Source organism: Dipodomys ordii, unplaced genomic scaffold, assembly GCF_000151885.1.
Source record: "Dipodomys ordii isolate 6190 unplaced genomic scaffold, Dord_2.0 Scaffold113, whole genome shotgun sequence".
Lineage (NCBI taxonomy): Eukaryota > Metazoa > Chordata > Mammalia > Rodentia > Heteromyidae > Dipodomys > Dipodomys ordii.
In genome coordinates, this window is record NW_012267329.1 from 5,608,352 (window position 1) to 5,625,850 (window position 17,499).

Here is a 17,499-nt window from a genome sequence, read left to right on the forward strand (position 1 = left end):
AAGTGTAACTTCTCCCTTCCTAAGTATGTTACTTAAAAATAGAGTGTTAAAAATGTTTCAGAGTTTGAAGGAAATATCTTTCAGTTTTCCATTTTGTCAGTAAGAATATATATATATATATATATATATATATATGGAGAATATACATATATATTATATATATGGACCGGGTGGGTGGGAAGGGATGGGATAGAATGTCGAAAGGGGTGACATTGATCAAGACACTGTACGCATAAACTGCTTTGTTAAATGGAAACTCCTTTGTACAACTCCTTAAAGGTAATTTTTAAAAAAGAATGTTTGTGTTTGAGTGAATGTATATGCTTATGGCACAACAATATTGCTAAAGAATTAGAGGACCATGCATTACTAGACAGGGATATATACTTACAGTCAGAACACATAAAACTAGGTCAGTGGTAATTTGGGTATGAATGTTTTAAATGTGTAATGATGCGAATTGTTAATACTAGGTCAAATGTAGCTGCAAAGACTTTAGTTTTCTCATGGCAGTTTTACGAAGTCTAATTTTCACCATCAGAAAAAAATATCTTAATTGCATATCTTCAAAACTAAAATAATCTGAATGTAAAATGCATTTTTACCGGGATAATTCCTTTGCTCTCTTTTTCCCCCCTTTCTACACAAGTTCCATAGATCAGTGGTAAAGGTAACAGTGATTTTTCTCTTCTAAGCAGTTTATATTTCTTGATATACAAATTATTTATATACTTTTCTAGAATAGTGTGGTAATTACAGTGATATTACAGGTATCAGTTCATTAGAATTATATGACAGAATGCTCAGATCAAATCTAATAAAAGCAGTTTTATTACACTGTATTAGAGGAATTCAGACAAGTAAAACCATATGCAGAGCAGAACTGGAACACAATTTCAATGGGGACCCCATCTTCAGGTCTTTTAACAAAAGGGCTTTGTTATTATGAGTCTACACCATGCATGAACTCCATAACAGTGCTGAACAGAACTCTAGCTATTTATGTCTTAAATCTGAAATCCTAGTGATAAAAATCTGAGAATTTCTTCTAAATCAAATGGCAAACAACCATTTCCTGACAGAGGAATATTTTAGGTTTAGCTCTTTGATTCAGAATTGGAAATGATGCTAAAATAGGTTTCTGAAAAAATTAAACTATCAACTGTCATATTTCATCCCACTTAATGTGAATGAGTAGGGCCGCTAGGATAAACCTGATTATCATAAAAAAGGGTAAAAATCTTATTTCTGTTTCTAGAGAATAAAAGATTTTGAAAAAAAATGCCCTCCTCCAAACCATGTTCATATTTTCTTAAAAGAAAACAGTACACTGCTATTCCTCTGGCTATCAGTCAAGCAAATATCTTCATTTTAACAAAAGTTGCTTCCTGTGTTACTTTTCAAAAAAATCTCTTATTAAAAGCCTCTTTTAATATCCAGTGATTTTGATCTTGATGTTTAGCTTCCAATTCATCATTTTATAATGTCTGAGTCTTGGGACAGGCTTGTCCTCAATAACAATTGTAATGAAAACATTAACATGGAAAGCAAAATGGCAGCACTTAATAGGTGCAGACCTTTGTAAGTGTCATTACTTCCTTCACAAAGCCACCTAAAAGTTGGTATATTTACTATTCCTATTTGACTAAAGGAGAAATGGATACATACAGAGGGTTTGTAATTTGTTCTATGTCATACACATATGTAAAGCCTGATTATTAACCCCCAAGGTCCATGGTTTAAATTGCTAAACTGTTACTTCTATCTTACTTAATAATAAATGATAGAAAAAGAGTGACCTTAGGCGATGTACTCTGTAGATCTTATAAAGGCTCATGATGGACAAAGATCTCCAGTTATATCATGGAGTCAGAAGAGAGCCTATTAGGGACTGTTAAGCTAGGTCAGAGACATAGTAAGTAAATTATACAGCATTAGGAGGACATCAAGGAATAGTGAATGAGACCTCAGATCTTGGGTTCATACTCTGACCTGAGTGATTAATATGTGTCTTTGTTTCTTAATCTACCTGTTTCTTCTGTTATAAAAGGAAAATAATAATATCCACCTCAAAGTTGGACGCTCTAATCAAATAATAAATATAAAGTTATGTATATCATACTTGACACATGGTCAGTCTTCTCAATGTTAGATAATACTTTTATGGACTCTGTGGAGTCTAAGCAGAGCTCAGGAACTCATTTCATCACAGGAAGCAAAGGTTTCTGAATGGACACATAAAGGGTGTAGGTTCCTTGGATAATCAATACCACCACTGCCAAGAAACAGGGATGGGTGGGCCTTGTCTTACATTCAGAAAGTAAAGAGATATTACTGACCGAGCCGACGATGTTGGCTCTGTGACTTGGCGCTGCACCCGGACGCCATGGGCACAATTCTCCTGGACTCCCGGCTGAGTGGAGAGGGGAATGTCAGGGGAGGTGTGGCTGATCTTCATGGAGGAGTCAGGGCAGGGCGTGGGTGGGTCTAGGAAGTCCTCACTGTTCTCCTGTTCATTGGTCTCTGTGTCTGTGCAGTTTAGAGGCTCCTGGTTGTCTTTGCTACCAGAGAACAAGCCTCGTTCTCGCCATGGAACCCAGCAGAGTTTCCAAGACACGAAGAGAGATACGCCAAAGAGGGCGAGACCACAGGCAGTGACTATGAGGGTTAGCAGGCTCACTGAGATATCTGCAAAGAAGCAAAGATAAAGGTCAGTGTGGTGGGGCCCGTCCCACCTGCCCACACCTGCCCATTGCACAGTGTGGGGAGAATCACCATCTCATCCAGTCAGCCCCAAGGAGCTGACTGGAAGGCCGGGTTAGGAATGTTGCCAGATCACCTGATTCTATAGCAGTGACAATGAAGATTAAGGCAGAAACCAGAGAATTGATGAACAAAAGTACAGAGGACATAATACCACCTACAGGTAGCCTATGATGAACAGCAAAACAAATGGGTATGGTTTTGGTAAACTAGGAATCTTTGCAAGTCTAATCACACAGATAACACAAATCATTAGTATTTTCTGAGCAGAGATGTTTCAAGTACTGAAAAATTACAGATAAAGTTATGCTATACATAACTTTAAACCTGGTCTCTTAAAGAGCCTTTACTCTGCTCGAGAATAAAGCTAGAGAGGCCAAGGCATCAATCTGAACTCAGTCCTGCTGCTACTAACGTACACCCATACCTCTGCTTACTGGGCCTTCCTGCACCCAGGATCCTCAGGCACATTCCCCAGGTTTTGCCTCTATGTTCCACCATTAGTATTTTCATTGTTCACACCAAAGCTTTGTGACTGTCTACTATGTGTCAGATAGTGTATGAGACTTTGGAGACATGTTGACAAGCAAGATAGAATTCAGAGTTACTCTAGATCATGCAAAACTAGTTCTTTAATCCTCACCATTTGAACTATCCACAGGAATGCTAACATTCTAGGATCTGTGGCAAGGTGCATTTCTGTTGGAGCATATAGGCCACTCCTGTAAGTTACTCACCTACTGAATCAAGCTGACCAACTACCATCCATATGCTTTCCAATGTAACTGAAAATCCTTTGATCATTGTTATGAAAAATAATGCTGTTCATGAAGAAATTCTCGTGAACCAAGAATGGTGGTGTATGCCTGACTCCCAGCTACTTAGGAGGCAGATCATGATGACTTTGAGGCAAAGATAGCAAGACCCTATTTCAAAAACAAAACATAAGCTGGAGTTGTCATTTGAATGGCAAAGCATTTGTCTAATACATACAAGGCCTTTAGCTTAATCCCCAGTACAAAAAAAATCCACTAAAAATTGTTCCTGAAAGAAAGCCAACTGTCAGATTGGTAATGGATCTACTAGATGTGTCTTACCCTTCCTAATTAATCTTTGCCATTGTGGTGAAACAAAATTACATCTCATTTGGAAAACAATGGGGTTTCAGTTTCAGTGTAGGTGACTGAGCTTGAATCTCTGTGCCTTTTGCTTTTGTAAATCCCACAGAAATGATTAAGAAATGGAAAATAGACAGGGTATTGCCAATCTATCTCTAAATCAGTCACTTGAAGGAATTTCTGGAATGGCTTTAGGAAAAGCCCATCAATGATGAACTAAGACAAAGACATTGAGGGTTGGGAAGGTGGCTCAGTGGTCGAGCGCTTTCCTTGCATGCCTGAGGCCCTGGGTTTGATTCCTCAGCACCACATAAACAAAAAGAAAAAAGCCGGAAGTGGCGCTGTGGCTCAAGTGGTAGAGCACTAGCCTTGAGCTGAAGAGCTGAGGGACAGCGCCCAGGCCCAGAATTCAGGCCCCACGACTGGACACCCCCCCCCAAAAAAAAAAGAAAAGAAAAAGACATTGAGCAAACATTAAAATTCCCAGGTGTGGGGACAGGGGACAGAATATAGAGTAGGTATAAATAAAACAAAAGTTCCTAGAATCCACACTGCCTGGGGTCCCAACATGGGTAGGGAGAATATGGTATTATCTCAGGCTCCATTTGGCTCCATTTGGTTATCATGGTGAAGTGGAAACTTATTGGTTCAGACTTCTAGGACAGTTGGTAGGGCTGGGGGCACAGGAATCCCTGCCCCAGTGAGTCTAGCTGCCATAACAAACATCAGTCTCCCCACCTAAAATAGACTCTAAACACAAATCAGGCTCCACACCACAGTAAAATCTCATAATGCTTTATGTAATCCAAATGGAGGCTAACTCCTTCCTTTCAATCTGTTCATTATTACAGGATTTTTTTCTGACACATATATTGCTTAAGAACTACATGCAGCTGGTAATGCTTGTACTCTTAGCTACTAGGAAGCTGAGATCTGAGGATCATGGTTGGTAGCCAGCCCAGGAAGACAATTTTGAGCCTCTTATCTATAATCAACCACTAAAAAACAGAAGTGAAGCTGTGACTCAAGTGGTAGAGCACCAGCCTTGAGTGAAAAACTAAGGGACAGTGCTTAGGCCCTGAATTCAAGCCCCAAAGCTGGCATGCACACACACATAAAAAGCATGTAAAGATTGAGGGAGGGGTGTGCCAGGTAGCAGTGGGTTTAGAAATGTGAGATGATAACTCTATCATCATTCATTAACTTTTTGTTCTCCCCTGCCACAGCATTCCCCTCCAAGGGACCTGCATAAAATCCCAGTCCCCTGATGCTGGTCCGGGATGGATGGCTTTTTCCAGCCAATGGAAGATAAGCTGATACAGCCTTTCTCCCTCAGGATTAGAGAATTTTTGAACCCTAAGATTGTTCATGAGAACAAGGGCTCTCTCATCTTGAACTAAACTAAACTTCTAGAGAGTGACCATAAAAAGACACACACATTCCCAAAGTCTAGAATGAGTAATAAACAAACCTGACCCATAACCTAGAGCAACACTGCAAGTGATGCACAAATCCATGAACCAAACCTAAATATTTGGTGTCACTGAGTCATTGCAGCAAAAACAACAACAACAACATGATTAATCTATACAATTATATAAACTACTGTCAAGGCTGGAATGCTTTTCAGAGAGAATAGGGGTTATATTAATAACTACAAGGAGATAAGAGAATTAACCCAGATGTCCATAGTAAACTAGGACAGAGGATCAGCCTGGACATAAGAATCCCCCAATATGAGCTCTGAACTCATCAACTCACTACAAGATGACCTTTTGAGGAGTGAGCTTGTCATATAAAACCATGATAAGTACCTTGAAGCCTTGGTTGATTTTTGATACTGGCCATAGGACCCCTAATCCAGTTCAAGCACCACTCCAGCTTATTAAGTGACCTCTAACTCAGATATTCAGAGTACAGTGTGCTCACCTGTCTAGTCAGGAGGATCTGTAAGAAAAGGGGTCTTGCCTATCTCCATACTGAAGGCCAAGCATCTCAAAGTATACCTAGCACATAGTAGGCATTCAGCAAATGATGACGAGAAGCCTTGTAGCTACTTGGTATGACAACTATGAATTATAGCTGGGAAGGTTGTAGCCTGTAAACTCAGAGAAGGCAACTGCTAATCACAAGCATAGTTTTATAGATTTCTGTGTATGTAGACATTACAAATAAGTATAGCAAATGTCAAGAGTAGATTTTTTTTCTTCTTCCCATGAAGAAACCTTGTGAATTAGCAGTGCACCAGGGAAAAGTCTGCCAGGAGAAAGCAATGATGGCCTATCTGCCTCACCAATCACTAAGTGTAACCATTTGGATTTCTGTTATAAATAGCCCAATGTATACCCTAGATACATTTTCCTTTTTTTTCTCATTTGGTCATTAAGAGGTAGAAGTCATTATGGTCATACTCCTGTTCTCAGACACATGATCTCAGCAAAAGCAGAGAAAGAGTCAGCTGAAATGACCTGCATTAGATATATTGCTACAAGCTACAGTTAGTGTCTGGAAGACAAAATGAAGGTGTGCTAAAAGTATAATTAGAGGGGCTGGGAATGTGGCTTAATGGTAGAGTGCTTGCCTTGCATGCATGACGCCCTAGGTTCAATTCTTCAGTGCCACATAAACAGAAAAAGCTGGAAGTGGTGCTATGGCTCAAGTGGTAGAGTGCTAGCCCTGAGCACAGAGAGGCTCAGGGACAGCACCCAGGCCCTGAGTTCAAGTCCCAGGACTGGCAAAAAGAAATGTAATTGGAAATTAAAATATGGAAATGAAAGGAACAATCTGATTAAAGAACTGTATATGCATGTGTGAAATACCAATATGAAAGGAATGTAAATTAGTCCTGTCTGGGTTTGGGGTACTAGTAGGAGGGAGGAAGGTGAACAGAGAGGGTGAATGAGAGTAAATATGACCAAAAGACTGTGTGTAAAAATGTGAAAATAGAACAAGAAAGTTTACTGAGATTAATCTGAGGGAGATGAGAGAGGGAGGAGGGAGCATAATAGAGAGCAAGAAACTAATCAAGTGTATTGCATGCATATATGGACATGTCAAAATGTAATCCCCTTGTATGGCTAATTGATGCTATTAAAAGCTGTAATAAAAAGAAAAATCAAAGTATAGCTTATGTAAAGGAAGAGAAGTTATGTTTTAAATTAGGTGGCAGGTACATGGTCATTAATTTTATTATTCATCTTTAAATGATGTGCACTTATTGGATATACTCTGGCATTTATGGCATATTTTGCAGTAACATTTGAGAAACATGACAAAAGGAGGTAATTTTTCTACAGAATAGTAATTACACAATTGGTCCTTGTGTCCAAAGGGTCAAGGGGGAGTAGCTAAATGGTGATTAGGGGATTAAAGGAGGCAAGTGATACACCACTTGTGAGCCATCTCTCTGGAGATGATGCTGTGTAGTGGGGGAAGGGAGGGAATAAACATAAAACAGTGTGAAGAGCTGTGCAGAATGCAGAAAAGAGACATTGAGCGTGATACTCTGCCCACCACAAGCTACCCACAGCAGCACCAATATCTTGCACACTGGACACATTAGTATGTGACACTCTGGACTCAGTGATATCCCAGTTACACATGTAGATGTATAACTTCCAGAGGATCTCTACAAACCTATTTTGAAATAGTATCTACTACTGGCCAAGATACAAAGCTTGAATACCTATTCATCACATATGGTCTGAGGAACAGTAGTTGACCCCCTAAACTGTGAAAGGCCAGAAAGAACCCATGAACAGATAATAAAAGTCATGGGACAAATGGAAAAATCAGTAGCTCAAAAGAGGCTGAGCTCTCAGAATAAATGGCCCATGACATGAAACAAATTAGTGCAAGAGGCAAATTAATTTGTGTACTGAGATTTATAAAACAGCAGCTTAGAGGAAGAAGTATGGCTGCAGCGGTAACCTCAAACAGATGCCCTTGAGATCCCAGCTGATCTAGAAATAAAAGAGCACACTTGCCAAAATAAAAGAGAAATTCAATAGAGGGGAAGTCAAGGATCTTAACTGAAGGGGAACCAAAACTTAATCACAGAAGCAACAACAAACCCCAAGACTCAAGAATTTAAATAAAAGATGGGAGATGTGGAATACTCACTCAGGCGGTCTGCTATGTAAAATTTCCAAAAGATTAGGTCAGAGAAAATAAAGGTAAAAATGATCATCAGAAGAAAAAAATTAAATTTCCTAAAACTGAAAATCGATAAAATTCCGCTAGGTACCTATTGTAAAATAATATTACCTCACATGAATTATTAAAAAAGTTAAAACATAAACATCACAAAGATCATAAAATTTGAGAGAAAGAAAACCAATAAAAACACAACGAAATTAGAGCCATTTCAGATTTCTTATTACAAATAGTAGATTAATGAAATAATGTCTGAAAACTTCTGACAAAGCTATCACTCCATGGAATTTTCTACCCAAACATGCTATTAATGAGGTGGCAAAGCCTATTTTTAGATATACTAGAAGTCAGAAGGGTTATTTCTATACATCTACCATCACAAGTCATTTAGAGAGGAAAATAAGACAGAATATACAGGGAAAAAATTGCACTCAGCTCTTATCAGTGAAAGAAAGGTTATCAGTACAGGAACTGAATAATAAGCCCAGATAGGAGCCCATCCAGCCTAGAGCAGTTATATAATCAAGCTTCTAAAATACCACATAGTTAAGAAATAATACGTGAGACAAGTAAAATTTGAACCAAAATTGTAATGCCATTAGGCTATTGTTAATAACTTTTCTGTATAATAACTCTCTTGTGGTTATGCCTTATAAAAATGGAAATATTCAAGTCATATCATGTCTGGAATACTGTTCAAATTATAGATGGAAAAACACTGGCCATGAGTTGACAATTATTGACACTAAATTTTGGGCATGTGGAGTTTATTATACTATTCTCTATATTTCTGAGTATGTTTGGCAATTTTCCAATGGCAAATAAAAATAACACTTGCTTTGCTAGAGGAGAAAATGTTGATCTCTGACTTCAAACTTAGACATTTTTATTTAATATGTCTTGAGTCGTGTTCAGAAGCTCAATTTTTAGTAGGCACCTCAAATCTCAGATGAATTTGATTCAGATGGCCTATAGACACCACTGAGTAAATCTGGTGGAGATTACATGTGTACATGTTAAGAACATAAGATACTTTCCTGCATGTATGAGTATGTAGGTTCAGAACATAAGATACTTTTCTGACCTTTAGGACAATTGTGTCTTACCGAATATAGATAACACCAGAAAATTTCATTAGTAAATCAGGCCATAGACAACTTGAGGATATCACATGATGCCTTGCAGGGAAAGTGGTAATATAATTAGAGAGAGGAAACAGACAAGACAAGACAACTCTGTTGCTGATATGTTGAGTGTTTCAGGAAATGGAAATGAGGAAATAGTTTATTGGAATAAACTGTAGGGTCCAAATGGTATATTCCTTGTGAGATTTCCCTCATCAGAAGCCCTTCCATTGACTACAAAGCCTTCATTTAATATTTCATTTTCTATATTTTTACACTTTAGACAATGAACATGTCTTACTTTAAAAAGTTTTAAAATACCATCCTATTGTTATAAACCTAAAACGTACTAGAAAAATAAGTCCTGTTCAGATGAGGTACCCAGTGAAGAACTTAGCTCCATACCCAAACAGAAGTAGGCTAAAGGGTATCTTTTGAATGGTGACCCTGAAACATTTTAAATAAAAAGCATACCAAGAGTAAGGGTAAAATTAGGTGCTTTGGTGTTAAAATGATTGAACTTGAATTGTCTGGAAAATGTAATACTTCAGAGCCAATACTTCAGACTATGAAATTACCCCAAGCCCTATAGAATAGTATTTATGAACACAGATTCTTGAGTCACACAATGAAGATCTGCATTCTAGTATTAACTACATAAATTTCCCAGTGTCTGGATTTGTCACAGTAACCTTAAGATCATAATACTCTTCGCCTCTTAGGGTCATAATGAATTCTTAGAATAGTACCTAATGGGGTTTTTTTTTGAGTGTGTGTTTTTTAGGATCAGTCTGTTCCATATCCAGACTTATTCTTACTGCCAATAAGCAACACAGTAGTTACTAAAGGCCACCTTTAGTTACTGAAGCCCTCTGTAGCTTTATGAAATAGCCTGGCATCAAGCAAAAATCAGGTATTCTATTAGTACTTTAATGAACAGAATTGCTGAGGACAAAGACAAGGAGCTCCCATTGCAGGGACTGATATTTGCTAAGAACTAAACCAAGGATGCAAAACAATTAAACCTAGTTTAGTGCTATTTGCAATTCATGGAGTACTACTAGAGCCCAGAAGTTAGGGATACATAGGTAAATATGGTATAAAAGATTGACAAAACTGGTATGAAGACATAGGAGTATTGCATTAACATGTATACCATGTTGCAGTTCCACATGTGAACACCCACAGGTAGAAGCAGCTTTGCAACTAGTTAGAAGGTAGAGATTGGGAAAAGGTTGAAATGTGGGCTTGACAAGGCCTACATTGAGGAACCTCCATACTGCTCTCCAAAGTGGTTGAACAAGTTTATACTCCCAACAATGCAGTAGGGTTCCCTTTTGGCCACATCCCCTCCAGCATCATTTTTTAATAGATTTCTTGATTATAGCCATTCTAACTGGGATGAGGTGGAATCTCAATGTTGTTTTGATTTGCATTTCTTTTATGGCTAGAGAAGTTGAGCATTTCTTCATGTATCTATTGGCCATTTTTATTTCCTCTTCAGAGAAGTCTCTCTTTAAACCTTTAGCCCGTTTATTAATGGGGTGATTGTTTCTTTGAGGATTTGTTTTTTGGGGATTTAATTTTTTGAGTTCTAAGTATATTTTAGATATGAGGCCTTTGTCTGTTGTATGACTAATGAAGATCTTTTCCCAATCCGTAGATTTCTATTATCTTGCTAACTATGTCCTTTGCCATGCAGAAGCTCTGCAGTTTCATGCAATCCCATTTGTCCAAACTTTCTTTGATTTGTTGTTTCTGGGTCTTTATTAAGAAAATTTCAGGAGCCCTAGTTTCTCCTATTCCTTACTGTAATGTTTTCAGGGTGTCTGCTTTTACTTTGAGGTCTTTGGTCCATTTGGAGTGACTCATATATAAGGATCTAGCTTTAGTTTCCTTCAGGATCAAGAAAATGTGGTATATATACACAATGGAATTCTATGCCGCCATCAGAAAGAATGATACCACCACATTTGTTAGGAAATAGAAAGACTTGGAAAAAAAGTATATTAAGTGAAGTAAACCAGACCCAAAGAAACATAGGTCCCATGGTTTCCCTTATCTGCAATAACTAGTATATGTCTAGGATAATCTTACCAGACAAGCAGAAAAGGTCAAAAGCTATGTACATATGACCATATAAAAAATTAAAACCAGAACAATATAGCAGCAATTAAAAAATTATCTAATAAAAAGTATTAGGAATCAAAATTTTTTTATTAAAGGCATAGACATTTGTAATATTCATATGGGCCATTTAAGTGTTCATATACTTTGTTCTTTTTTCCAGTGAGTTGTGGATTGTGCATTACTCTGCAGTTTTTCGAGGGTTTTATGACAGATAAATTAATATTATTATCTCACTCATCGGGTTGCTATTTTCTTTAAATATATTAAAATATATATTCATTTATGGAATTATAGAATTTTACCAATAAAAATACGATGCTAAGCGAAATGACCCCAAGATAGGGACATAGTGGTTGTTTCTTTGTCGCTGTTATTTTTAATATACTATCTGATTTTTTGTTTCTTTTGTATGTTCTTCCCCCATGGTATAACCCCTGTTGTCACTGTATTTGATTCCAGTGTCCTACATCTTGTATATACATTTTTCTAATTTGGGGAGGGGAAAGGGAATAACAAACTGCTGAAACAAGAATGCAGGTTGACCCATTGTAACAATGAGATAGATGTACAAGACACTATGTTGAAAATGAACTTTACAACTTTGTGAGGGAGGAGGGGGGAGTTGAGGGAGGGAAGGGATGGTAGGGGAAAAACAAAGGAGAGGGTAACAATGCTATAAGGCCTACATTAAATAAACTAGATAGAGTGATTCTGATGAAACTCAGGAAGAAAACTGTAGAAAGCCTCAATATTCTTAAGAAATTACCCGGTAATCATGAATAGAATGATAGCATAAATAGAAATTGTAAAGACTACTCTGATTTGGTCTCAGAAGGCAAGGAGGAATACATTGCGAGAAACAAAGAAGAAAAGATGATCGTTGTTATAAAGTGGCAAAAAAAACCCCAAACCCATAGCTGAATTGTGGTCATGTTCAATGGTTTTTATGAAAGGCAGAACTTGTGAACAAAATTGCATCTTTAGCTGAAGTTTCCAAGCAGCATAGTTCTTCCTGACTGAAATTACAGTGGACTTAGAAAAGAGAAAAAAAAATCACTTAAAATGCATTTATTAAGCAAACAGGAACTAAAATCTAAAGATTTGGAAAATTTTCCACTGTTTTATATTGCAAAAAAGCAAATGAGAAAGCATGTTGGGAAAAGAACACAAATACATGAGCTATGAAAATCTTTGATAAGGAAATCAATATAGTTGTGAACCACACACTTACCCAGCCACTCCACCTGTCATTCAAACAGACAGTTTGAATGAAAGGGGAAGGAAATAGAAAAGAACCAAGGAAGGTTGTCAGATTCTAATTTTATAGGACAAGACCATATCGGGGAATATGCCATACTATTTAAAACAGGGAAAGAGGAAGTGGCGCTGTAGCTCAAGTGGTAGAGCTCTCGCCTTGAGCTGAAGAGCTGAAGGACAGCGCCCAGGCCCAGAGTTCAAGCCCCACGACCGACAAAAAAAAAAGTTTCATAAAACAGGGAAAGAATAACCCTGAAGAAGGTATCAGGTCATCAGGGTACTTCCTTGCTGTCAACAGGCCACATGGCCTCTAACCCAGAGATGTGATGGTATCCCAGAGGCATTGGTTGGGACCACCTGAAAGAATCCCCAGAGTACAATTCATGCTTGGCAGAGCTGGGGAAGCAGAGCCACAGTCCTCTGTCTGGAAGCAGGGACCGGTGCTACAGGGAGATATCGGTCCAGTAGGCCTGGAGGGAAGAAAGGTTTTGAGCCTCAGTATCTCATAAAGTTTACCTTTGGGTTTGGATTTACTTGGGACTGATCATTTCTTCTTCTTTTTCCTCTTTTGGAATAGAGGTATCTATTTCTATGCTTGCTTTACTGGTATGGTGTAGGCAGGAAAAAAAGAAACAATGACACATGAAAGCCAGGGAACTGGTGTAAGTGGCATATCTGAGTACATCTTGCTAACATTCTGCTCCACCATTGCCTTAGAAAAACAGTTCACTATGGATGAAGCTAGTTCTTGGTACACTGCCACACATCCCCATCAATGACCCTGACAGAGAGTTTCCCAACTCTAGAGGTTAGCCACAGGCTTCATTTACATCACATTATTGTTGCAATTTCTTGCCTGTACCTCCCCTCAAATTACCATCTTGGCTCAAAGGATACCTTGCTGAGGTAAACCATTCCTCATTCCCCAATTCTTGGCAACATTCTCCTATTTCTTGGCAAACTCCAACAGCATGTACATATCCTTAACATAATTATTAAACCCTATTCATGAAAGTACCTAAGAAGCAAGAGCTTACTGCATTTAATTGCTTTGGTCAAGCTACCCCACTCTGTTTCTTTAGAGGTGTATAATTGCTTTACAGTCACATTGACTTTTAATAAAATCTAGCTTTGCTAGATTTGCTCTGTTCAAAACTCTTCTGATGTCTGGCCCTAAATTCTTTCTTTGGTGAGACCAAGAATCTGACATTCATCTCCCTTGACACTGCCACTGAATTTTGGAAACGTATAACTTGTTTTGATTTCACAAGTTCACAATTTGAAGAGAAACTGTCTCAGGATGAATCATACCACGAGTCTCATTCATATCTGATTTCGATGACAGTGAGATCAGATTTTGGACTTTTAGATTTTTAGAGTTAATGCTGGAAGAAGTCAATGGAGAGGGGATTTTGGATACAATGAATGTATTTTGCAAGTAAAAAGTATATACATTTTAGGGTACCAGGGGAACAGTCCCATAGACAAATTAGTTTTGTCCCCTCAACATCACATGTTGAAATCCTTACCCCAATGTGATGGTATTAGAGGATGTAGCCTTTGGGGAGTGATGGGATTAGTATTATCTCATAAAAGACACCTTTCCCAAGTGTTCCCACTCTCTTTGTGAGATGGCTTTCTGTGAACCAGAAAGCAGAACCTCATCAGATACTGGATCTACTGGCACCCTGGTCCAGGGCTTCCTGTCAGCCATCTACAGCTTGGGAAGTACATGTCTGCTTTCTACAGCCACCCAGCATATGATATTCTGCAAAAGCAGCCTAGACTGACTAAACACCGTAGATGGGGAGTGAGTCAAACAGTCAAAAAACTACTTATAAACCACATTTCATATACCAAGACCCAAACCTGGATTATTTGGCTATGTGGTCAAAACACCAGGAGAAAGGGTCAGCCAGGTTTCTATGTTGCATACAGCACTGTCTGCTCAGTTGTACACAGTAGCCTGGAAAGAGCTTCCATAGTCTAAGGGACCAAGGCTTTGTACCATTTATATTTTGTGACTATGATAAGTCACTGCCCCACTATGGTCCTCATCTGTTCTAAAGGACTGGGACAGGGCTTTTGTATTCTGTGGTTCCTGTAAAACTGCCAAATGACCTTGGGTTCACAGCAATGTCTGCCATGGGGGCTAAAGTCATTGTAATAATTCCCATTAGTGACCACAAGTCAGAGTGTTCTCCAACTGGAGCTACAATTTAGGGCCATTCCTGCTTTTTTATGCTTGCGGCAGACATTAAGGTTCTCTTAGCACTGGCTCACAGTGAAAATTGCACGGATTAAGGGGTATTAACTTGGGCCTGCAGAGGCCATATCATTATTAGGGTACTGAGACAGGTAAACAAGAAACAGAGTACATGGCTGCCCTTAACTCTAAGAAATCCAAGGGGTTAGTCAAATGAAGCAGAACATGCTAAGTCGCGAATGGCACCAACTTCATTTTTTTCTGGCACTAGCATGAAACAAGGCACTCCTGTAACAGGACTGTGTCTCTGGCCTCCATATCTTATGCTCAGAAAAGCTACCCCAAAGATTCCTCCTCTGTAACTAAGCAGTTGGCCTCAAATTAGTGTTGAGAACATTTTCTGTTGCATCTGTTATTTGTAAAGTGCTGGCTCATGGGTGTGACCAGCTCCTCCTCACACAAGCATTGCCACCTCTGCATCAGCCTGATGGGGCAGGAGCTGCTGAGGCTGGAGCCAAAAGCACTCCAAGCTGGAAACGAGCTCTTTTGTCCGTAGTCTCTCAGCCCCAAAGCCCCTGCTCTCTACATAACAAGAAGGTTCAGGAATCGTGATCAGGTTTGCCACTGTGCCAGAAATTATTTAATTCAGAAAAAAAGAGCCTACTTTAAAAGAATACTTACCACTCACTATATTGGAAGCGCTGGGAAAATCTACAATGTATGTATGTATGTATGAATGTATTTATGTCTGTCTGTCTGTCTGTATCTGTCTGTCTGTCTCTATCTATCTAGATCTATCTATCTATCTATCTATCTATCTATCTATCTATCTATCTATCTACCTACCTACATACCTACCTACCTATCTATATTATAAGCTTTGTGTAGAGCAAATGAAAACTCTCAGATGTGCTAGAATTCTTGTGAAATAATAGAAAATTGGACATACAGGATGACTTTAGATAATGGGGGATATCTGCCTGAAAACAACACTTTGAAACACAACTCAGTAATATATGGGGACAAGAATTAGGCATCAGGAAGTGGTGCTGTGGCTCAAGTGGTAGAGTGCTTTCTTGAGCTGAAGAGCTGAGGGACAGCGCCCAGGCCGAGAGTTCAAGCCCCACGACTGACCAAACAGGCACCAACAGGCACCCATAGAAAATGGTAACTATCTTTGCCATCAGTGCTGGGTAGGGCTCTAGGGGATTGGGATTCAGAAACTGGAGACCTGGTGACCACCTGCTGCCTGCTGGAAAACTGAACTACCTGCAATGTCTTTTTTTTTTTTTTTTTTTGTCAGTTGTGGGGCTTGAACTCTGGGCTTAGGGACTGTTCCTGTGCTCTTCAGCTCAAGGCAAGCACTCTACCGCTTGAGCGGTTTTCTAGTGGTTTATTGGAGATAAGAGGTTCATGGACTTTCCTGCCCGGGCTGGCTTTGAACTGCGATCCTCATATCTCAGCCTCCTGAGTAGCTAAGATTACAGATGTGAGCCACCAGCGCCCGGAAGCTGCAATGTCTTATGGAACATTTCTCACCTCTAGAATGGGGTGGGGGGAAATCCTCCTTGCCTTGCTATGCACCTCCATCTGTATAAAAGCTCATCATAGTACTTTCATAGGGTTTCCTGACATTCTGTTTAAGCCTAGCACTGCTGCACTGGTCCAATAATTCATACCTCCTACAGGCTCCTTATCAAACATTTTCAGTCAGAGACCTTTACTAGGTCAAATCTAGTCTTGCTTTGATCCCATTTATGCTTAAATCTCTCATCTACCATGGGAAACAAGATCAAAAGGCTGCTGACAAGCATCGTTGTGAGCCAGTACTTAGAAAAATCTCACGGAATAATGTCTCATGTGAGAGTGTTTCCTCCCATTTTTTTACCCTCATGTGGAATAACTCTCCTAATTGATCCCAGGCACCTCTTTCAGTCTTTTCTTCTCTGTTCATAGGGGAGGTGGACCATTTGCTTAGTAAGCTCAGTCTCAGTTTACCTCCCGCTTCTATTTGCTATCTGTTTACCTATATAGACACGGTACAGTCTTAGGAAGTTTGTTTTGTTTCTGGACCTCAGAATTAGGCAGTCTTTCCTCCCTGAACCTTCCTTAGACACAAGTCTTTGACTATAATAATTGCTGAGTTATTTAAGCATATTTTTGTTTATAAAAGTAAAAATATTGTTTTGGTATCTAGAATTGTCACAGATGACAAGATTTTAGCTTTTGTTGGTACCAGGAATTGAACTCAGGACTTCATGCTCACTTAGCTTTCTTGCTCACAGCTAGTACAATTGAGCTATGGCTCCAAGCTATGGCTTGGTGTTTTGTTAATTAATTAAAGATGTAGTCTCTCTGATATTTCTACCACAACTGGCTTTGAACCAAGATCCTCTAAGTCCTAGCTACTCAAGTGTGAGCCATCATTGCTTTTTGACTGTCCTGGGATTTGAACTCAGAGTCTTGCTCTTGCTAGACAGATGCTCTAGTGTTGAGCCATGCTTCTATCCCTAAAGTTACAGATATGAACATCCTGAAGATTTAATGCATAAACCTTATTGGTGCCCAAAAGCTCTCCAGGACTCACCAAGATCCCTGCACCCACTTTCAAAATCTGTTAGGAGATACTAGAGAGAGTGTCTCACTTGTGTTTAAAATAAATCTGTATTCGTTTTTCCAAGTCATTTCCTCATATATACATATATATATATATATGTATATATGGGTATGTATATATATATATATA

The 17,499-nt window shown here is 38.9% G+C and overlaps 1 protein-coding gene across 1 annotated transcript in view; it reads right to left on the reverse strand.

The window, feature by feature from the left end:
- Syt9 (synaptotagmin IX) overlaps positions 1–17,499 on the reverse strand; it is a 132,529-nt gene that overhangs the window by 68,904 nt on the left and 46,126 nt on the right. The window contains exon 2 of the mRNA XM_013028693.1: positions 2,340–2,688. Within this exon, the coding sequence (XP_012884147.1) occupies positions 2,340–2,688 (349 nt within the window). The remainder of the gene's footprint in view (positions 1–2,339; positions 2,689–17,499) is intronic.